The sequence below is a fragment of the Lagopus leucura genome, unplaced genomic scaffold, assembly GCF_019238085.1.
Source record: "Lagopus leucura isolate 7727_CA_CO unplaced genomic scaffold, USGS_WTPT01 Super-Scaffold_100009, whole genome shotgun sequence".
NCBI lineage: Eukaryota > Metazoa > Chordata > Aves > Galliformes > Phasianidae > Lagopus > Lagopus leucura.
Window position 1 is genome coordinate 20,313,760 of NW_024962266.1, and position 24,054 is coordinate 20,337,813.

General features: G+C 43.8%; 1 protein-coding gene across 2 annotated transcripts in view; it reads right to left on the reverse strand.

The window, feature by feature from the left end:
- The window catches only part of TESK2 (testis associated actin remodelling kinase 2), a 68,252-nt gene extending 46,097 nt beyond the window's left edge, over positions 1-22,155 (reverse strand). The window contains exons 1-3 of one of the 2 annotated variants that reach the window (XM_042873536.1): positions 21,963-22,155; positions 14,383-14,686; positions 429-550 (exon numbers count right to left, since the gene is read on the reverse strand). In XM_042873536.1, coding sequence (XP_042729470.1) covers positions 429-550; positions 14,383-14,604 — 344 coding nt within the window. In that variant the 5' untranslated portion in view covers positions 14,605-14,686; positions 21,963-22,155. Of the gene's footprint in view, positions 1-428; positions 551-14,382; positions 14,687-21,730; positions 21,792-21,962 lie in introns of those variants that run through there. The other variant, XM_042873537.1, reaches the window with a different exon arrangement.
- Between the last annotated feature and the right edge of the window lie 1,899 nt (positions 22,156-24,054).

Below are 24,054 nucleotides of genomic sequence, written 5' to 3' on the forward strand. Positions count from 1 at the left end.
ACAAACCTATCTGTAAGTAATGTCTACATTGTTGAAGGATGGAAGAAAGTCAGGCTAATCCAGACTCCAGACTGGTGGTTGTAGGTTGGAATAGAAACCTTAAAAGGCTTTTGTAAGTGTGAAAATGAGTTGATACAGACAGCAGAGAAGCAAAAGTAGTCTCAAATAATCTACAACAGTCGTTGTTCACTACATTCATAAGTGCAATTAATGGTAAAGAGGCAAGAATCTTCACACTACCATCTTAAAATTAACTGTAGGCATGTTGGAATGGATAGCTTGTAAAAAGGTGTGATACATTCTAGAGCACTGGCAAAGAAAAATTTTAATTCTTTTATTCCCAATTATCCAAGGGTCATTATTATCCACTGGATACCAGATACACCAGGAAGTGCATCTCCAAACATTTCAGAAGAGAAACAGTATACCTTAGGATGTTTGGATGTGAGAGTCTATTCATAAGTTGAACCTCTTTCAGCATGTTCGCTCTGTTGCTGTTCAGCGTGTTCATCTTCAAAGCCATTACCTGGTCTGAAGTTCTGTGTCTTACCTACAGGATACAAGCAAAAAGCAGTAAGGACATATCCTAGTAACATGAAACAAGGCTGAAAAACCAGTAAAGTTGTAGAACAGGTTAAATATACTTTATGACAACTGACTTGATGTATATTCTGATTTCTCTCATCTTTATCACACAATTACTTTCAATAGGCACAGCATCCAAATGAAGGAAGGTGTTTTGCACTTCCCATGCAACTGATGATCAAGTTTGAGAAGCTGAAAAAAATTATCAGCTTCTGGGTACAAATGAAAGTAGTCACTTATTTGTTCAGGGAGAGAAAGCTCCCTACTCTGAGTCTATGAAACTCAATTGCTTTTCACCCATCCCTCTTCCTTTCCCAGGGCAGTGGTCGGTTTTAAGGATCCACAGAATGTGTTATGAGAGGCCCTGCATTATACAGCTATGGGCAAATTTCACAGGCAGCCCAGGTTTACTTTTTGACTAGAGGCACAAGCCTGATGATACACTCAGCAGAGAGAAAGCATTTGCTCAAATTCACACTGCGAAGCAGAGTTACAACAACAACAGCTGAACTCCAGATAAGTGGAAGTAAGAAGAAAGCTGGACATCTCTTCCAGCAATGATGCCCACTAGTATGCTGAAGGCATCAGGTGATACCTATTTTCAGGTTTCATTTGCCCACTGTCTACAAGAACACGAGGAGCATTTCGCCTAAACAAGAAGCACCACGAATTCAGCACAGGGAAGTACTGGAGAGAACGGTGTCATGTTTTAGATGTGTGTCTGTCTTGATGCTTGAGACACCTGCCTACTCCCCATCCTAGTGAGAAGTGCAGGGCAGTACGGGAAGCAGTGCAGCTAAGAGTGGCAAACATCATCAGACTGAGCAAGTTGAAAAATAGCTCTCAGGCGTTTTCTCCTGCTCCTCCCCTGCCCATGCATGAGCTTCTCAATTGGCTAACTCACACTCACTCAGTAATGCCACTGTGAAAAGGGTTAGAGAAAGGAGGTGGAGAAGGGTGTAGAGACACCATGGATAGCAGAAACTAGCAGTAAGTTGGTGAGCTGAGACTTCCCTTTTCAGTGGTAATATTGGCTTTAAAAAGAAACAAACAAAACTGGTCAAACTACAGCTTTGGTGTTATAACAAGATAATCCAGAGTTGCTTCATGTTTAACCTGTTCTGCCTGTTTGGCATGCTTATTACTTTTAAGTGGGATGACTGCATGTTAAGTTGACGAGGTTTACTGTTACTTGCCAGGTTTCCTGTGTCTATTGTCTGCTTTCATTAACTCTTAATTTTAGGCAGCTTTTGCATACCTAGCCAATTTGAATGAACAAGCTGAGATGGACAAGTCTATTTCCATATGCATGTATTTTTAAATATGTATTTTATTTAGATTTCAGTTCTATTTGTGTCAACTCTTTGGCTGGGGAGCCAAAATTAAGAAAAGCTTTCATAGATTTAAGGGAAATTTGTTCGACCAATGCAAATTAAGAATAAGAACAATTTTAAAACTTTCCATCTATACATAACAGCACAAGAAACACCTCCTCTGGGAGAAGGGTGAGGAATCCTGGGTGTTATGATGGAGTCATTTGGGCTTTACAAGGAATGGCAAAGAATTTGAAGCTTAAGACATACAGGCAAAGATCTATTCTCAACAGAAATCAGCTTTCCACTGACACAGAAGCTTCAAGGTCTGCCAACAGGGAAGGAACAGAGATAGAAGATGAGCAGAAACCTGGATGAAATACCGTCCTGAGCAGTACTGGCTGGTCATTAACTCTGCTACCTTTTGGCCATTTATCTAATTCACTTCGCTCCACGCCAAAATTTCAAGTTCTTTTGCCTCAGCTTTTAGGTAAAATTAGAGACCCACCATAGGACCTTTTTCCTTGTTCTTTGCCCTTTCCTTGTTCTGGTCTCTATTCTTGAGCTATGTAAACTTCTGAAGGTGTTTTTGAAGCAACTATCCTGTGTGCTTCCTGGATTTTCAGGTCTGACAGGCAAAAGGAAGAGGTTAACAACTACTTCTCAAAGGTTGGACTGCCCACAGTACTAACTCCATGAACAGAAAGAAATGAGCAGTCTTTGCAAAGAATATTTCTCATCCTCCATTTCAGGATATTCCTGCAATCTCTTTGAAAGGCTGCCATGGGTTGTGCAGTGAGCTTTGGGGCCTTTTTGTTTTGTAAAATCCACTTGATCACAGTTAGAAATAGCTCAATTTCTAGCATCTGGGCCTGTTAACAGGTGTCTAAAATGCACCTGGCACTGTGCTGCTTTCTGTTTCAATTAAGGGGACACTGTAAGCTAATACCAGTCATTTTATTTGAGCTTCTGTTTACTGTTCTGATGTTGGAGGACATATTCTCCCTGAATCTGATAGAACAGCAAATTACCAAATCAAAGCAGAGGTGAGAGGACAGGGACTCGTTCTGACACAAGAGAATGAGTTAAGAGTTGAGTTAGGAGGGAAAAGCAGACCTGAAGCCTGAAAGTCATCTTCTCAAGAGGTAAGTAGCCAATATTGAGAATAAAGACCAGATATTAGCCTATATATTACAAAACACAATACCAGTCACTTAGAGTATACATAAAGCTAATTGTGGTCTGTCCTCTGAAGCACTGTTGACAAAAAGCATTTCCACAGTAAGAATGGACTGCCAAGAGGGAACAGACGGGTCCTGCTTTCAAGGTCTCAGTCAAGCTCCAGACCATCTGAGCTGTCAGCTCTTCCTTACAGCCACAGCTATCAGTTACACACCTTGTGCACCTACTTAGCTGTCATTCACAGCCTAAACTGAACTGGGCTCTGTGCTGGTATTCCTTGCCAAAACTCTGCCTTTCTGAACGTTCTCTGCTTTTCTAAACCTTTATCTCCTTTCAGGCTACTAATGTGCACATAAGACAACAGCTCCAGAAGCTAACAGTAGATTTTAGAAATATTATTGGTCAAAAGCAGTATTTGCTTATAGGACATTTTGCCTCAGCACATGCCCATACGCTCAAGATATAAACAAGGATCCCTAGCAGATGTCTGTGAAACTACCAAAGCTGTTGACGTTGTTATTAATTAGAGTTCCTTGCATATGAGATCAAGTAACCTTTCAGTGATGTCTGGCTGATCAGGTCTGTGCTTGGAAATATTTTGACAATCCTACAGCTGCCTTCCCATGCTGCTTTGCACACTCTTCTGACTCTCAGTCTGCTTACCTATGTGTCTCTAACTCAGAGGTCACAGTAACCAGATATTGCCTCCCTGTTTTATTGCTGGCAGGCAGTTAAAGTGTCCCTTTGCACTCTGGTTCTTCTAGGATCAAAGAACTTTGTAAGTGCTTTGACCTGGCTATGGCTAGCTGCATGACCTGCCTGGCCAGGGTCTTCAGATCCTGCTCTGGTCCCAGACCTTCCTACCTACTGAAATAAGAGGTATGCAGTGAAGTGATGGAACCAGGCACAGAAACAGTAACATTTTGAAAGAAAACTTTTAACAGCAATTGAGGGGAGCTCACAGTCAAAATAACTAGCCAATATGTAAACATTGTACTCAGCTCATACAAGAAATGGCCAGGAAAATTTCTGCTTTTAATTTTTAACTTACTGCTTGCAAAAGTTTTTTGTTTGTTTTATTATTGAAAGACTAAATATCACTTAAATAACTGTTCATTTGGTCATAGGTATGCCATAGCTTCCTAAATATCCAAACATTAATTCTACTGTTTGCATGTACTGAAGACGAAGGGAAAGACTGACATGATTTCATCTTCCACATGGCCCATCTAATCTTTATTAACTGCACCTTTCCAGGTGTCCTTAAAATGAGCATTTGAAGGACACTGATGTTACAGATCTGCCAATATAGCTTTCAGCTTTGCCTTTAGTTTTCCATTGTATTTTCATTGTGTTCCAGCCACGGAACATTGATTTCAAAGTAATTTGTTGTGGTTATCTTTCAAAACTGCACAGGGTTAGGGTCAGCTGCATTCTGTTCAAGTCTCACAGTCAAGCCATCAAGTCCCCATGCTCACATGGACATATATTCATACCCTGGGGATGAATATCTTCAAAGAATGCCTAAACTCTGATTGAAGAAAGCTCCCTTTAATTAAGGAGACAAACTTGTTCCTTCGGTTGTAAATCCAGTTCTACAAACTGTTCATCTCAAATGTTTTTCTAAGCACTAAAAGTGCCCCATAGTCAGATGCACACATCCTCAGTGGTGAAGCTGATATCGCATCAAAAGTGCCACGTCACTAGGAAAATCACTAGTGACTAATGGAAGCTTAAAGAAATACATTGATGCAGATAACATTAAGCTGCTACCTTGATGCTGAGGAGTGAGTCTGAGTTGGGGTTGTTTTGGGAGCAGTAGTGTATATAATGTCACTACACCGACTTGTAGCAAGAGAGAAACATGCCAACCCTAACAAAGCCTTGCCAAACAAAACCAGTCAACGTGTGTTACAAGAGCTTGCACACGGGTTCAGAAGATACATGGGAAATTTTTCACCCCCCCAAAAGATCAATACATTTTAGAAGCTTGACAGTAATTGTGATACACTAATTTCTGTTGCATTAAATAAAAAATAAAATAATTAAAAAAAAAAACCACCACAGTGAGAAATACAAAAAACGTTGGAGCTTTTATCATTTCTTTTTAGTGCAAAGGTATGGCATTGGTCATAAGGCAAAGATTCAACTTTAGTAACTTCTAACGTCACCAATGTAGCAAAGTAACACATTCAGTTACTACAGCATATTCCACACCTACCACCAGTCTCCAGTTTTCTGCAAAAACCCCTATAATTAGTAAGCAGTACAGTTGTTACTTTAGAAACCCATTTGCGTGTGCCAAAAAAAACTCATTTTTCTTTTGCATTTTGTTTTTCTTCATTGCCCTCTGTAATGTAGAACCAGGGCCCAGAATACAGCAGCCATTTATTTTAAACAAACCATTCTCCGATAGGAATCTGCGCACAGCTCTGCCACCAACTTGATCTCCATTAAATCAAAGGCAAAAAGAGACCACAGTCTTATTTTGAGAGAAAGCACAAATGAATCAGAGGACCATTGTTCCACTGCTTGAGATCAGATATAAACAGGCACAGCCAGGGTGGGGAAGTTGACTTCTTTTGTTGCCAGTTCAGAAGAACGTAACCCTGTAAAATTCCCTCTGCAATACAGAAGGCTCAAAGCAGACCCACCACTTAAGGGCTGGATAACAAAACGCAGCAGAGCCTCACACTTTTTGTTATGGCACAAGCTGAGGGTACAGCCCAGGTGTGTACTTTATACCCAAGCACAAAGTCACAGTCAGAAAAGGAAAACATTGAGCCAGAATTACAAAACTGAGCACTACTCTTCATTCTTACTGGGAGCTGTTCATGAGCTCTGAGTAGCCGTGAGCAGGCTCCTTCAGTTCCAAGCATCTGCTCTCTAAGTCTATAAAATGGAGGTGATAACACTATTTATCAGTCATGGAAATCTGACATCTGCAAATGACTACTGTGACACCCAAAGATACACAATGCAGTACCCTACCTGTGTCCTTACTTCCTTTTTTTTTAAATTTAATATTTACAGTTAAATATTTCCAGTGTTACCATGCTTTTATCCTATGTGAAAGACTGTGATAATTACGTAACCTGCAGATGCTTTAAGCAAAACACTCCAGGTTGACTTTTCCTATCATCTTCAGTCTTTTACTAATGTACTAACACATGTTGGTACTAAGCATGGAACCCCATACCATATCAGTGATGCCATTATAACTATTCACCACACAGACATGATGGCTTTGTTTTTAAAATCTGTATGGCAGCCTTGAGAGATCTGCTTTGGTCAGAAACAATTTCCTTAAGTTTCCTACATAAATCTGTCAAATAAACGTTACTCATGCACGAGGGAGGAAATCAACCTCCCCTTTGTGCAGAGCCCACTGGCACAAAAGCTGTTGCTACCATAATTACAGTTAGCAGTATGGAGGAGCTGCATTTTGCCTACATGGAAGTTACTGTGTTACACACATGGTCTGCTATGGGTCGGTTAACAAAGCAACACTTCTCCACATTGATTTCTCAAAGGAAAGTTCCACAGCTCTGTCCTCTCTTCAACCCTTAATCCCTTCCAGTAAAACCAGCACCCAGAAGGTGCCAAAGCACTGCAGCGGTGCCACTGCAGCCCCAAACAGAGGAAGCTCACAAGGACAGGAGAAGGCAGTCTCTCCAATTTGGACATGGCCTCAGCACCCACTGGAAGAAAGACATTTTGGATGCTCCTCATACAGAACAGCTGGAGCAGCAGATTAACCATATCACAGAGGTCTCGGATTTCCTTTCTTTAACTCCAGTGGCTATTAAGGAGCTGCAAAGAAGCATTCCCCAGTGATCCAAGGCTGTGAACAATACACCTGTCCTGTTATTGCTATGAATATAACCATTTGCATTTCTCATCTTTAAATTTCAAATTACTCAGCGGCACAGACGTGCACTACAATCACAGCCTCTGACAAAAGCAGTGACAATTGTCACTGAAATACATTTAACTCTACCCCACCCAATGCTGAGTGTGTTCACAGAGGTGTGCCATGAAGATCTTCAGGGATGTATTCTGTTCTCCAGGCTCAGTCGTGTTCATGCCAACACCGTTATTTGAAGAACAGTAAATCAGCACCTGTCGCTCAGTATCAGCAATGAATGAGCTTACACAAATGTGCATGTTTGCCAGCTGGCAAAACAGAAAATCCTGGAGCTGCCAACCCTGCACATCTCTACCCAGAACAGAAAACTAAGCAGACCTTTTAACTGCGCTTGAGAAATTATTATGGAAAATGAGACAGAAAAACCACAGACGTTCCTGTGCCAAGGGAATCTTGCCACCTGCTTTGCCCCTGGGAAACTGCACAGTGATACTCAGATAGGCACAGTTTCTCTTCCAGAAGAGAAGAAAGGGCCCAAAGGACCCAGAACAACAGAAGGCACTGTACCGCACACAAAATCCAGCCAGAGGTTACCTGTTATTTCAAGGCCCCACTTGTCACAGTATTAGAGTGCTTTTCTTACTGATTTGCAAGCATCCTCTGCTTACCTCAGCCATTTAGCATACCAGCTGCTCAATGGGAGTTAGAGGAGGCCACGTTTCTAAACAAGTGATAAGGACGTTTTGAAATGGAAAATTTTACATCATCTTCTTTCCTGATGGAGTATTCTTTCAGTATTTCAGCATCACGCTTATTCAACTCAGATTGCTCTGGCTTCTTACTAAAGAAGCAAATCTTTCACTTTCAAAGTATATTGACAGTTCTGCAGTATTTTTCAGTGATTCTTCTCTTCAGTGGAGAAGCTAGCTGACCAAACCAGGTGAAGTGAAATGCACAGCATGCAAAACCCTTTTTAGCTTGTTTTGTTAATTTTAGATCTTACTTAGAGTGATGTCTGCGAGACGGTAGGCAACAATAAAATCTAGAAATTGTGTTTCTGTATTTTTTCTTTCAGTTTTTGCAACACCACTACAACAGGCAAAGGTTTGCAGAAGAGCTACTTACCTGGTGACAGCTTTTAAGTCAGTCCCAGAGTTTCCTCAACCGATGCTATGTGATAATTGCTACATACACAGCCAGCCACAAAATAAATCAAAGCAGGACTTATGTCAGATAAGTCAAATACAAATTAGTTCTCCATTCTACACTGTCTTTCAAGGCAATTTCAATTCCAAAAGATGTGGGAGCATAAGTGCCTCGTGAGCGTGGCAGGTAGTTCTGAATTTAATGACAGTCACATCTGACTGGGGATGAAAGCTCATGAGAATTTTATAATCCTGAGGGAATAATTACACCAAAGAGGTTTTTAAGTCATATTAACGATCCACCAGAGTAAGGCCTATGTGCTAAAAGCACTGCCTAATTGAGTGAGGAGGACGAGGATGACAGCATCTTGGCACCTAAATAATCAAAAAGTCACTAGGAAGAAAAGGGAACTGATTGTCTGAAGGGTTGCCATACAAGGCATCTTGGCAGTTGCTAAAAGGTTTCCAAAAGGCTGATCCACACAGCATGAGACAAGTAATCCTGCTTAGTATTTATGCCTCATCTCTGTTCCAGAATGGTGCTTCTTCCTATTCCTGACAAATATCAGAGTAAAAAGAGATTAGAGCCACTTAGCTGACATAACTCAATGGCTTGGGGTTTTCAAGTTACTCTAGCCATCTTGGCCAGTTCATGTAATACAGAGTGACTATTCCAAGCTAACAATTAATGAATGGTTTTTAAATACCATAGCTTCACATAAGAGGCCTTCAGCCCCACATTTTTTGCTTCTGCCATTTTCAATGAGGTGAAAGTAGTTGTCAAAAAGGGAAGATTTTAAGCTTAAAATTAATTTCCCTTGAAAAAAAAGAAGACCATAATGCATGTGTGGAGACAAGATCCATTGCCAGTCACAGCACCAAATCACCCTGGGAGGAAAGAACACTGCAATGTCTCTATTCAACAGTAAGAGAAGGGAAGAATAAATTGAGAAGTGGAACAACACATCAAACTTAGCTGAAGGAAGGCACTCACTGCACAAATGGATGTCACTTAAAAACTTACTAGATATATTCCCCATGCCTACAAAACCAAGGGTAACCAACAGGTTGAGTTTCCTGCTCACTACCCTACTTCTATACTCACTCCTAACCCATTTGGACTTCTGGCACTATGGCACAAACAGAACCTGATGTAATAACGCCAACCTTGGGAGAACCAGCAGCCACACTCTCCTTTTCATATAAACTGGCATTCCCTTCTCTACATCCTCACTTATAAAATGATTCAAACAGCTCCTTTCCTCCTTCCACATATCCACAGACATTTCAGTCTTGGAAGAATGCTTCTGTTGACATGATAAACCATTAAATGCCACAGGAAAACTGAGCCCTCTGTCAGTAAGGGGTTGCTTTTAGAGCCAATAAGCAAATAGACACGACCAGCTGTAGAAACAACCAAAACTGGAAAGTTCTAGCTATAAAAGCACAGTTTAATAATAAATAATAATAAAAAGAAAATCACATCTTGGCTACATCAAAGAATCTCCAATAATGGAAGTTTTAAGGACAGACTGAAAATATCTGCCAAAAACAGATCTCACATTCCTAAGCCTGGCTCAGCTAAGGAGGCTACAGTAGTTCTTACAAACGTAAAGCTGAAATGGGATGTTATTTTAAAATTTGGTGATGAGATTCAAGGTCATTGTATAAAATTACACTAGTTTTACAGCAGCTGTATGCAAACAAAAACACACAGACTTCTGTAAGACATCTGACTTCATGCCATAACAGACCATAACTAGGTTAAGAACTGACCAGTGACAGCTCAAGACAGAATTATGCATGACAAAGCAGCATGAAAGAGAAATTTCTGCTGAGGCTCCAGAGGAACAGAGCTAGGCCTGGTGTTACTCAGTGTTCTGCTGTGCTCACTTCCAGCTCACTGATCCCAGTTACCACTCAGAAAAGCTCAAAGTCTGTTGCATCTGCTCTCATTATTTCTCTACGTAGGGAAGGCCATGCTGTACCTGAGGAACATCAGAGCCAAAATTAACACATCCAAATGAAAAACTTCACTGTAAACAGAGATTTTATCTACAGGAGACATACCTCCTGCAAGCAGCAATGTGACAGTGTATTTAGGAGTCCCACTAAGCAAAAAATGCAACATAAATTAAGTGTGTTACAGTTACAAGTGCTGCTTAATGCAGAAAGAGCATGGCAAAGCAAAAGGAGAGTTCTTACAAGTCACTGTCAAGAACAAAACTGGGACGCTGCAAGTTGGGGTGTCTGCTTTAAAAACATAAAGATGATGGAGATGATGATGGAAAGGCATTAACCTATACTGAAAAAGTGAGGTAGATACCAGTTATTGCTGAAGTGTAGTGGCCTTAAGATCATCTAATATCCCTTCCAAGCTTTAACTGCTTGAAAAGTTCATAATGCATTTATTTTCAAGCATCTAGTAAGATACAATGGGCAAAGTCTAACATGATCAACATGAGTATCTATTTTCAAGATAGACTTTCTGTCAAATGGCCTGTATAGTCTCATAGCCCTTCTGCAGTTATTCTGTCACTCACTCTCTTGCACAGTTCTTTCTCTGCATTGTTTATTTTAGATAGCAAGTACTGTCATACTTAGTTCAAAGGCCAAAAGAGGAAAGTGATTACTGCTCAGCATCAAGCATTTCTGCACTAGATTCCTCAAAGCCCACAAAGTTACAAGCAGAGAGAAATATTAATCAAGAGAAGTGGCAACGAAGTCATAAGGTACAAAAAGAGACAACTCTGAATCGCAGAATCATAGGATGGCCCAGGTTGAAAAGGACCATAATGATAACCTAGCTTCAATCCCCCTGCAGGGTCGCCAACCACCAGCTCTCTTGGCTTCTACAAAATTAAATGCACAGTTCAAAGCAGCCAGAATTGCGGCCCAGTCGACCTGGGCTCTGGCCCCAGCTCTGCCTCAACGCTCGTGTCAGAACACGTTCCCCAACAAAACGATTCTCCCTGTTCTACACCCAACTCCCAGCTGTGGGATGGGGAGCTTCGAATAGTTGCACTCATCACCACAACAGCAGTGAGGCAGCCCTGCATACACAACCACCAAAACAAGTTATTTTCCTTCTGCTGAATCATCTTGTGAGGATTCTCTTCTAACAGTCAAAACCTTCAAACTCCCAGTGACCACATCTGCACAGAAACACAAACTTCCCAACGTATAAATACAATGTTGAACTTGTACAGTCCCATACTGGATCTATACTCCTTGTTTTCATAAATAATAAACAGCAAAAAACATTTTTCCTCCTTTAAAGGTCAAAGTGCCCAAGTATTTCCAGGCTCTCTCAGAAGTTCAGCTACAGAACACAGTGCCAACAAGAAGCCCTTAAGAAATATGTTGGGAACTTGAATGTTTTGTACTGGCTTTGAACCAGAACATGTATTTGAATAGAAGATCACAGACTTCAGTTTGACTTCTGCTCCATCACGTGTATTTTAGGATGTACCTGCCTCCTAATACAGTTTCACTACGATGTTCATCTCCGCCACAGTTACTTCTACTTCCACCAGTTCTTATTGGTCTTCCCAGCTAAGAATTAAGAAGTTCAGGACAATGGCTGATTACCGTTCACTTACAAAAAAACCCCTTTGTCTAGCTCAATTGAAGAGCAAATGTCAAGCCTATACTTGCCAATGAAAATTACAACAGGAACTCATCACTCAGCTGCTTCAAACTACACTGCTGCTGGTTTCATAGAGTTCCATTTTTCAAAACTAATTTCTACAACATTTAGCATTCAAGTGAGTTTGAATTGCTGTAATGGCAGCTGACAAAAATCAAAATGCTAACTTCATATTTAATGCTGAATAAACCACAAAGCTTAATTTGTATGAGTTAAAGTGCCCTAGAAATGCAGGACGACTGTTCCTAGCACACATTACGTACACACATTCATGCTGTAACGTATTCAAAGAGAGCATTTCTATCCACTGTGAAAGATCATATTAATCAAGGAGGCTCCACAGAATTGATGGAAGGGAACAAATCAGTGAAAACAGTTGTGAGTTACATAGCAAAACAGCGACCTCAAATCCTCAAAAAGGGCAAGTATTCTTTGATAAACTACCTGAGCGAACCTGATGCATGATATTCACAAAACAGGCAAATGAATAACTTAAAAAGCTCTGGAGATACAAGGGTTTTGTTTTGTTTTTTAAATACCTGTTACCAATTTAAAAGGAAAGCCTCATTGCTTTTCTAAGTTACTCACGCAGTAAATCTAGAACTATCTTGGATTGTTCTCAAGTTCAAATGTTTACCTGGAAGCCTGCAGATCACACTGAACTTTTACTGTGTCAAACCATGAGGCCCTCCTTCCTGGAAGCACATCAAGGTTCTTGAAAGAAATCTGATCAGCTCAGTGAGATTAATGAAAGAGGTGGTCACACTGATAAACTAGCAGAACAGAAACTTGCCTGAGTATGGAACCACATCTAAGACAAGGTCATAATGCGCTCTTGCCACTTTATGCCAAAACTGCAGAGAGATCTCTCTTAAATTGATCTGAAAAGTATCAACATTGTTTCCCTGCAGAAGGTCTGCAGTTGTTTCTGGAAAGAACAGACACGAGATACCCAGACTACAAGCACGTCTGTAGCAATGGTGCTGATTGCAGACTTACACGAGAGGACGTCCAGCTCAGTTCTGCTGTAAGGAGAAAGGCAGGGAAAGGTGTTCTAAAGTTAGCAGACTTCTTTGTGCACACGAAGGTAAGTCAGTTTTTTTTTTGAGGATTTTTCCTCAATCAATAGAAGTTCTCAAACACGTTTATGTAAACCTCTGTATGTCACCACTTGTGTAAAGCAAGTGCTCCCAAAATGAGATATTCTTAATGAAATCAGTAACTGCATATCCTGGAAATTTACATTTGCTTTTAACCACCTTTTTTTCCCCCACCTACTTCTGTTTCCTAATTATTCTAATTACCTTACTTTTCTGCTGGGCATGCAGTCATCTTGCCCCAGGGTGCTTCACCACAGTGTTTCTCACCAAGCCATGACAGAGCATCATAGTTATTTCACCTAGGACATATGTTCACACAGCATGCAGCTGTCTGACTGCAACACCTCAATCTGAAGTCTCAACATACAAAACTTTGATGTCCCTCTTCTCTTTATTTTGAAAGAAATAAAAATTGGAGTTAGTGTAAACTGAGTTTCACGTGTCTAGCAAAAGAAAAAACAATTAACAACTTGCCTTCACACAAGAGGAGAGAGAGGTACATATGAAGATAGGAATGTCTTCTGGGAAATAAATTCTGGGAAACATAACATACATTTTCTAATTCACATATCTATTCACAGCAGGAAAGCGGGATAAAAGGTTTCTTGGCTTTAATTCTTAAAGAAAAGATGACATTTAGTACCATGGAATAGACAGCATATGCAGCAGGATAGCTTTCTGGCATTTCACTGAAATGGAAACGATCTGGAGAGCGAGTTCACTTGAAGCCAGGAACTAAGACAAGGAAACAAGTGATTTCTGCAATGCCTGGAAGCCTAGAAGAAACTCAGCATCCCATTCCTCTACAATAGGCCTTACCACAATCGTCAGGACAGCACAAGTACAACGAGCACTTCAAAACTGCCTTCCAATGGCCTCAATCATTTTGCAAATACTCTAACAGCAAGTCACCGACAACCTCAGACTTTCTTGCTCATTGTACACACTGCAAAATCAATCTCACATTATTTGGGTTAGAGATACAGCATAACAAGAAGCAAAGGGAACAGAGAAGAGCAGCTAACTTTACTAACTTCAGTACAATAAGTTCTGTAGTTTCAAATTCAGAAATCACTCACTGATTCAGAGGTGCATCTAGTGCTGGGAAGCAAAAGACTGGCAAAAGGAATGGGTACAATCCCACAGAGCTAAGAATCAAGGTAAACGAAAGACATCCAGACTTACACATGAGGGAATCAGTCATTTGAGTTTAATAAGGAGGTTGGGACTAGATGACCTTTAAGGTCCCACTGCACCCAAGCCATTTCATGATTCTGTAACACGCTACACTATGGGGAACAAAAGTTAGACCAATAGTTTTGTAGCTTGAATTCCCAAATACCCTCTGCAACTCCCCAGCTAACTCGCAGGTGATGCAAAACAGCTGAGGAAGTATTTGAGAGTTGCAAATTCTTCATCACTCACTTAGCTAGAGAAATGCAAATATAGGAATGGTTGACTTCAGTGAAAGAAGTACTCTCACACGTTCTCAGCACCAAACAGGAAGCAATCAACATGGGCAGAAGAACCGAACACACACCTTGAACACCTCAGAGAAGAAACCAGAGCCAATTTTCTCACACGTGAAGTCATCGAGACGGGTAAGTCTGGAAAAGGCACTTATCAGGGCTCTGTACGAAGAGGTCCAAACTCTCCCTATCTGGGATGTAGTTCCATCTCCTCCAGTGCCACCATCAAAGTCCTCAGCACGCTCCAAGCGAGGTGGAAATCCAGCTATTGAATTCCTTTTACTTCGGTCCATTTTGAAAACAAGGTTTTCTTTCGCTAAGGGAGGACTTCTCACATCTTAGGGACTTTGCTGTCTTCTCACCTCTTGCTGGGTGCTGAAATGCAAGAAATTGAGGTTATTATAAACACATCTAATGAAGTTTGATAGGACTCCAACACAATCTAACCAGTGCGAGGGAACACAGAAAAAGCAGAAGACACTCAAGTAGAGCTTAAAAAAAGAAAAGAAATACACCCCCACCCCCACAATATCATTAGAAAATACAATCCAATTAACTTTTCTTTTGGCTTCCTGAAAATACTTTATGTTCTGGCTGCAAATAAATTGATGGGTGTAGAGCTCAGATCTTTAAATGACAACAAAGGACTTTCACCCAACCATCCCCCACTCCACTTTTTTTTTTTGGTGGGTTTTTTTTTTTCCCCCAAGTTCTGGTTGCTAAAGCAAACAACTAAGCAGAAGGAAACCCACAAACTCTTACACTCTATTCTGCTTCAACAGCAGCTGGTGACCAATGCAGTGCTATAACAAGAACTCATTTCACATGAGGGGCTGGACAAAGGATCACTAACAATAAAAAACAGATCAACTTTCAGTTGCCTTAAGGAAAACTATTAGCTGTCAATAACAGTAGCTGGAGAACCAAAACCTCTGTTTTCCAAAGCTTCCAGCTATGCACGTTCCAAGACCAATTCCTTAACTGGTAAGAACACAGATTTGTATCCACCAAGGATCAAGTCCACAAATGTATAAAACCCATCAGCAATCCTGCAACAAAAACAAAGTCTTCTTATAAGAAACTGCCAGAACAATTCTCCCCAAGCACACTTTTTAAAGCTCTATTAATTTCAGCTCAACTGAAAACACAGGAAATAAGATACATTTGCCAAAGTACAAGGGAAGAAAAAAAAAAATAACAGTGAGGGAATTTTTTTCTCTGTAAGAGGATGATGAAGTAATCAGGATGACTGGAGCCCATCAAATCCAACTTGGACTGGCAAACCTGACAGGTGGCCTACTTTTTTCCCCCCCTTTAAACCCTACATTCAGGAGGTTATCCATCTTTCCCACGCTGAACTGTTCACTTACAGCAACCCAGCACAGCACACACAACACCTGAAGGAAGCAGGGAGCAGACTTGTATTACACAGAGGCAAGAAGCTGAGTAATACACTCGATGTGAGGAGCAGCTCACACACAAAGAGGCACAGGCACCAGCTGTCCCCTGAACGCACAGCAGTTCTGCTACATACATCCTACATACCACCCATCTTTCAGAGATGCTCTGTGCCAGCACGTCAGAAAGTCCTTCCCTGCCTTCAGAAGTAAGCACTGTTGAGCTGCATGAAATTAATTTCAGGTTGTCCTCTCCGAAAAGGAAAAAGAAATATTTCCAAGGTGTGTGACGGCATTTATTTCAAGTATCTTATCATTTATCTATCTAAATGAGTCAGGATGAAGGCTGTGATAAAGAGCCTTACCAGAGCCTGTTTACAAAAATGTAATCTATCCAGTCCCACGTTGTGGTATTCCTACAGCATTTTACGTGCAGAGTCCCACATGCGTGAGCTCACTGAGCTCTGCAGATGACAGCACAACGTATCTAATGTTCTGGCGTGGCTGACTGCCACTGAGAAGATCAGTTTCCAATTTCTGACCTCATATTCTTGCCCCGAGAGCCCTGAAGGTCTGGAAGTGGTACAGAAGCACCATGGGAAGATCAAGTCTCATATCTCCCCAGCTGAGAAGAAATAGCCCCAAGAACCTCCTCAACTACACAGAAGATGCCCAGGAATTTCCAAAGCATACTTAAATAATTCCTTTTGATCCATATACAGTGAACTAACACTTGGTTACTCTTCAAGGAGATGAAGAATTATCTGTGGAAGGAGGACAGGCAAGAAACAGTGGTGTTAACCGTTCCTTGCCTGGAACAAAGCATGCAAGTATGTTTGGAGACTGATGAAAACAGAGGAGCAAGAGTTAGTCCAGCAATGCCCAGTGTGACACCTGGTATCTGTCCTCCTACAAGGCAGGCCCTGAGGCTCGCAGACACCCCCAGAACACCCAGGAGCCACACATCTGCACTGCAGCCCAGCAAGCAGCAACGCAGGGCAGCGAGCTTTGAGACAAAGCAACAGATCCAGAAACAAAAGGAAGAAGACTGGCGTTTTCTAACAGGAGGAAGACACAAGTTAGGTTAGTGCTGTTAAGCAGGAAGAACAGCCTAACTCTGTCTTAAGCATCCAGATACCGCGAACAAAAGCTCAGCTCTCCATTTACATCCTTTTGATTGAAATCACATGGTGAACTTTGCAAAACTACACAAATCTCACAGTGAAAGAAGAGATTCAAAGCACTTTGCACAACATAAACCCCAAAAGGTTTTGCCATCTGGATTCTTAAGTAACCCATTCCTTCATTTCTACCTGCCCAAGTTTGCCTTACTTCCAGACAGCTACACAAAATCCTTGGAAATTATGAGGATAGAGTCCCATTTGCCCAGCTTCCTGCCCAGGACTGCATACACAGAATTAGAGGAAAATTTCAAGTGGGCACAATTCCAAGACGGCCTCCTGTCATTTTGGCCAATTACTCTAATGATCACATTCTCAGTCAAATCAACCAAGGTTTAATTGACTGTCAAGTCAGTCTGAGGTACTTTAATTTACTACCTTGTATGATTAATTAAAGTGAGCCGAGCAGAACCCAGGGCTGCCCTGCTGCAGCACGAAGCGCTGCTGGATGGCCGGTTTTCTGTTTGTTTTTAAGATTGATTTAGCTGAAAGATTCCTGAGCTGTGCTCAACTCCCAGCTAAGAAATGACATGGAGCACTCTACAAACACTTCCCAATAAAGTCTCAGCTTCCAGACCACTTTTTCTGACATCCATACCCCAACAAAAACGCACAGCGCCATGCCAAGCCAAAACATTTTACAAACACAGACCCCCAGATGCACGCCTGCCCTGCTCGGCCACGTTACAGGACTGAAAAAGCACAATTTTAGGCAGTTTCCTCCTCTCCAGCATTTCAATGTGTTGATCTAAAGAACAAACAAAAAAAGTGAATGTTATATTAAGATCAGTTTCTGCACTGTGTGAACGCATTGGTTTTTGAACTGTAGAAATGATTATAACTACAGACACCATTGGCAGTTATTTGGTTAGGTAGGGCTTGGCTCTCAAAACCGATGTCTGAGCTGGCAAACAGTTAAAGATGGAAACCCCAGAAAAGCACATCAAGTTCTACCCTGCACACTGGCACTGAATGAATGAGATACATCCACCAGTGCTTCCAATTTTACACTTCTTATAGGCACAAAAACGGGTCAGGCTTCTCAACTTCCACAGCACCCCTTTCACACCCCAGGGCACAACACGAGATCCCTCCAGAACCATTACAACTCAGGACAAACACTTTGTGTCCCCGGTATCTTCATAAGGCACGCACACTTGCACTTAAAAGCCAAACTCCAAGTTTCCTAAAAGATGGCCTTAACAACAACACCAGCCATTTTTAGACACAGAAGACTGTCGCTAGGCAGTCGGCCTGGAAAGCAATAAATCTGGTGGATGCGTGTTATTAATTTGAAAAGGTTTTCTGAAGAGCAGGATGCCAAAGCTTTGACATAAGACATTTGCCAAGAGTTAACTATTTAAACTCATCTCCAACGCAGTTTAAAACCCAGCACTACAAAAACATGGAGGAATTAGCCTGGCAAGTGCCACTTGGGAAAACAGCCTGGGGGAAATAGAAAAGGAAAAAAAAGAATTCACTGCAGTAACGTACAAATTGCAGAAAAGCTTTGAACGATCAGAAAGAACCAAATCTTCCAGCGACTGAATTGACTTTGAGGTCATTAACCTAGAGCAGAGGGGAAAAACTGCTTTGGAAAGGAAACATGAGAAATCCCATTCAATAGGTAAAGAGAAGCAAGCGTTACACAACTTTGTTCCTACGTACTCTTATCCGTTCCTCTAACAGAGGAGCAGTAACCGGGCTGGCTGTAACTTGGCCTCCAGTGTTTGGAAGAAGCACGCACAGGCAGGGCAGCTATGAGTACCGCAGCTGTGCGATGCTCAGCCCAGCTCACTCAGAAACTGCTGTGCTCAGGTAAGTCACTACACTTGAAAGAGAAAAACCCAACCTTTTCTATTTCTATTTTGTGAACATTTTGCTTTAATTGTATCTCCCCTGCTGGGAGAAATTCCCAGCTCCAGCAGGTACGTACACAGCACACAGCGGGGCTGATGCTGCTCAGAGGAGACCCGTGCTGGCCCAGGAATGGTTACACAGCCACGGGACCGGCAGCCGCAGAGCTGCGCCACGGGTTTGTAATGCAAACAAACCTCTGCGAGAGCCCGAGCCGAAACAAACAGTTCATTTCTTTTGTGCCTGCCGCCAACTTTGAAGCCAAAAAGAGACAAGCCATTAACCTGGTGCAGGATTCAGGACTGAGGTGGTCGGTTTAAAAACACCCACACAAAGCACAGGTATAAAGGCTGGCATGTGTTTAAAAGGCAAAAAAAAACCAGACAAACAAAAAACACTTGATCACAGTAAGGAACTGCCAACACTTTCTCAGGTCCAAATATAATGCAAAACTGAGCTCGTGCAAAAAACAAAAACATATTTATTTCCTAGCCTGGCTGCAGCCACACCGAGCCGCGGTGCACACAGACTATGAGCCAGATGGGAAACATCGTTACAGTCAAACCATCACTCAAGTAGATCACATTCAGCACAGCTGCTGCTTCAGATGGATAATTTCAATACATCCCGTTTACCCATAAAGCAGGAAAATGGCAATATATGGCAAAAATCAAACAGCAGCATTCCCTATGCTTCTGCAGAGCTCAGTAAGGATGCTGAGGAGCTGCTCCAGCCAGCCAGTGTCAGCAGGCTGGCACTGAGAAAAACAAAGTGCATCAAAGCCTTCCTGTACCAGCAGTGCTGGAAAACCTCCATAGTCAAGGAACTCCCCCTCAGCCTCTCCACCAGCTGTACACCGAGGGCTGACAGCTCTCTTGCACCCAGGGGTTCTCACTGTGGAAGGAAGCAACCTGCAGTTGTTTCAATGCAGCCACGAGATAACTTGCTACAGCAAAGGCAAGGAAAGAGAATAGCAGTGACTGAGAGTGGAGAAAAATAAAGTAAGCCGGCTCCGTTTCATGCCCGACTGACCCTTCATAGTCATACAAGATGGTCAGTATTTGAACATTTTCCATCTAAAAGCACCATCTCCACAGATACTTAAAAAGCATTCTATAATCTACCATTAAAATACAGCTGGAACACCAGTCCGTGTCCGAGGGCTCAAGTTACTGTGAAACACCCAGTCCTGCACTTACGTCAGATACCGGCTGCACAAATGGAACAGTAACATGGTCTCAACTAACTTATTTATGAATCTTCGCAGTGAGAAATGCAAACAGCTCTGCTGCTGTTACGGTGCTGGAGATCCTGCAGTCTGGTGGTCTTTACACAATCACAAGCACCCCGGGTACCAGGACTAGTCTCAGACCTGGAGCGTATGACATCAGGTTTCAAAAGCAAAGTTATTTCAACTCACATGCAGGCTGCTTGCAAGAGCTATGACTGCAACCCAGTGCAACTGATGGGACAATCACATTAAAATAAAAGTGGCCTAGGCACTACCAGAAGTGTGTTCAACTTAAGAAAAAGTGACAGGGCCATATGAAAAGAAGCTTACTAAGTCAAAAAGAGGACTTGGCTGCAGACAACAGATGGAGCCACTGGGATACAGCAGCTGATTATCAGATGTACTTACTGATAAATGCACAACTTCGAATGGACATGGTAGGGTACTCATAAGCAGTAAAACAGCTAGGAATTAATTGTCAATTTTGACTGGTTTTGATCTTGCCCAGAAGAGCGCAAGGATAAAATAAAAAGCTCTGCCATAGTGCAAATGCAAGGTTCTTGGCTAGCGTAATAATACAGAAAGGAAACCTATGATGCAAGGGAACCACAAGCTTCACTCTTCCGCAGCAGGCACAGGAACAGACCCCTCCTTTAACCCGACATTTCTTCCAGGAATTTATGAAGTCATTTGTGTAAAGAATCACAATGGCAAAAGCATATATATAGAATTGGAAGGTGTTACAACATCTCATCTGGACCAACCGTCTCATTCTGCAGTCCCAAATATATTAAGTGCTGTAGCAAGGATTGCTCTGTCCCTACCTTCTGCTCTGCCCCCCTCTCTCCCCCCCCTCCCCCCCCCCCCACCAGCTGCTCACCCTAACAGAACAGCACAGAAGTTAATAAAACAAAATGAAAACCAGGATAGCACACACTGCCAGCAGGTACAGGCACACACCCAGCTACCTTCAGCTCCAGTTGATCATGAAGCAAAACGAAATGGACAGTGGAATAACAGCCGTGTCTACAGCTGCACACTGCAGTCCCGCTCAAGTCAGAAAATGACGCTTTTATTGGCCTGTCAGGATATGGTATGCAACAGTAATTTCCACAAATGATGACTAAATAGAAAGGTTTACGACTGTTCCACTGGGCATATCAGAGTTTCTCATAAAACATCTTATCTGAGGTTGTAAATTCCACTGCCTAATTAAGTCCATGGAACTGTAAGGCTGTTGATTTTGCACACAATAAAAATATCCTAGAACTCTGACCTCTATTTAAAGTTGTTGGTTATTTTTTTTTCCAGCTGAAGCATAAAGACTGCTCACAGATTGGTGTAAATATCAGCACTCGGTCATTTTAAGAGGGCAGACCAGAAAGCAAAAGCATAAATAAAGCTGCAGGCAGCACTCCTGACGTTTCAGCTTTCACCTAACTGCCGGGGTACCTGTCAGAATATGCAAGAGGAAAGTCCTCAGCACTTAAAGCAAAAGCAGTCCTCACCCTCAAAGAAACGCACCATTAGGAGCGATCTCCCACATGTATACACCGCCCTTCATCCGAGGGCCACCACGCAAACACATATGTGCACACACCTGAACGTTCCAGCCTGTCATTAACCCATGATTCACGTAGGGCAGCGCTTAAAATAGCAAAACCGGAGCCAAGCTCGCACCTCCCGGCTCGGCAACCATTTCGCAGGCGATCCCCGCGTGCCTGGGCACCGACCCGCACGCCAAGTCCCTCACCGTGGGACGGGAACGCAGTTTCCTCGCGGCCCCTCCGCCTCCCGCCTGCACCTGCCCGCCCCGAGAGCAGCCTTCAGGCGGTGCCACCCAGGCGGCCCGTCTTCCTGGTGCTGCCGGACTCCGCTCCCTCACGAGACCGGGATCCCTCCTGCCGCCCGCCCGCCGCGGCGCTCAGCTCAGCTCAACTCAACTCTGCTCCACCCCGCCCCTCCCGCGCGGCCCCGTCCGTTACCTGAGCAGCAGCAGCAGCAGCGGTGGCGGCGGCGCAAGCGGGGCCTGCGGGCGGCGCGGGCACTCATGGCGACCTGTTCGTCTCCCAGCGACTTGGTGAGGGTCTGCCCAGCCGCTGCGGTAAGCGAGGGGGCCCCATGTGAGGACGGAACCCAGCTGCGGGACCCGCGACCGCCACGGCTCCGCCCTCGCTCTCCACCGCCTCCGCCTCCTCCTCACGCGCCCGGCCCCGCCGCCAGCCTCACGGCCGCTGAGCCGCCCACAGAGAGGGGCGGAGCCCAGCCGCTAGCCGCCTTCTACAAACAACCAATCGACGTCGGGAAGGCTTTGATGGACGGTGGCGTTTGGCCAATGGAGAAGGGAAAGGCAGGCGGAGGGACTCGCAGGTAATCCACGTGAGTACCGGCTTCTAATTGGTCAAGATACACTTGAAAGGCAGGAGGCTGGATCAATAGGAGCAGAGACAACGACTCCCAAGACAATCGCGGGAGTCAGTGACAGGGAAGGGAGAGGGGCGTTGCTAGGGGCGCCTCTCTCTCATTGGCCAGACTTTGAAGGCGGGTTATAAATAAGAGAGATAGCCAATAGCAACGCGGCTCAAGTGCTGACGGACGGGCAAGAAAGCCAATCCGCGTGTGTTTATTGGCGGCGGTGGGCGGGAAGCTGTCAGCGGGCGCCGCAGGCCCGTTCTCGGGGCGCTGTGTCCGGCGCCGTGTGGTCGATCCCGTGCTCTGTCCAGCTCCGTGCCTTCAGCGTTTGGCCGCGGCGCTTCCCTCGTGCTCCGGGCCGCCTGCTCCTTGCTCCCGGGCTTCCGCTCTGAGGCATGCGGGGAAAAGAGCAGCGCAATACACGTGGGGGTTCCTTCGTTCGCTGACCCCATCCTTGCCAAAGCTTGAGGATCGGAAGTCCCGGGGCGGATCCTTCCATTTTCCTTGTGGATTTCCTTTGCTGGCAGCAATTTTCCCACGCCTCCAATTGCTAAACATCGAGTACGCATGCAAGCCCATATTCTAATGACGGCCCAGGGTGCGGCACAGCTGTTGTAATGAAGCCGTTAAGCAACGCTGAGCGCACGCACCGCGTTCCGCTCCGTGCCACAACAGGCGGAGCCGCTCAGCTCTGCCAGCACCTCAGCACCCAACGCCCCGCTCGGCGTGGCGATGTTAGGCAGACCGAATTTCCACAACTTGCGTCTTACTGTGACATTTCGGCGCTGCACGTTTTGCGGCAGTCTGTCCGGAGTCGAAAAGATTTTACGAAGCACGCTCCGAAGCATCGCGGTGCCTGCGGTCACTCGCCAGCCCCCAGCTGTCCCTCGGCTCCATCTCTGTACCCTGCCGGCCTGGAAGCTATTAGTTAGCTTCGAGGTGACACCTGGTGGCAGCTTTTCATTACTTCTTCTTTTGGAAGCCAATCCCAGAGCTAAAGCAAGCGAACGCGCCTTGCCTCGATTCGCCATCACAACTTTCACCTTGTCTGCTTTCCAGCCAACGTGCCAACGTTTCCAGCCAAACTCTGCTTGTGGCCTGCAGACGTCTTGCTGGTAACATCCAGTTCTGAAAGCAGAAAGGCATGGTTGGCCACACGTGTGTGTACAACAACAGCAGAAACTCCACGTGAGAACATCCCCCCCGGCCCCTCCTTACAGGTGGCAGAAATACTCCAGCAAATTCACAGAATTAAAATCTCCAGAAGATGGATGGCTTTTTAGTTTCCATTTCCTGGAGAGAGGAAAATGAACATTGAAAGGGGTGTACCCTGCAGATGTCACAGCGTGCTTTGGGCTTGGGGTCCATCGCTGGCACTGAGCAGGGGTCCTGCAGCCCAGGAGCTGGGCTGATATTCCTCTGCTGTCCCACACGAGGATCAGCTGCACCAAAAGCACTCCTGTGGTTTGTGGTTTGCTCTGACACTTCCCCAGACAGATCACTTCAGCTTTGTAAATGTAACCGGTTTGGCAAATGCACAGCCAAGGATTTCATTGCCATTCATGCATGGGGCGGCAATAAAAACAGACATCAGAGGAGGTGGGTGAGAGCATGGGAGGGGGAATTCTTTTTCCCTGGGCTTTGGAAATGCCCCAGAGGCAGAGA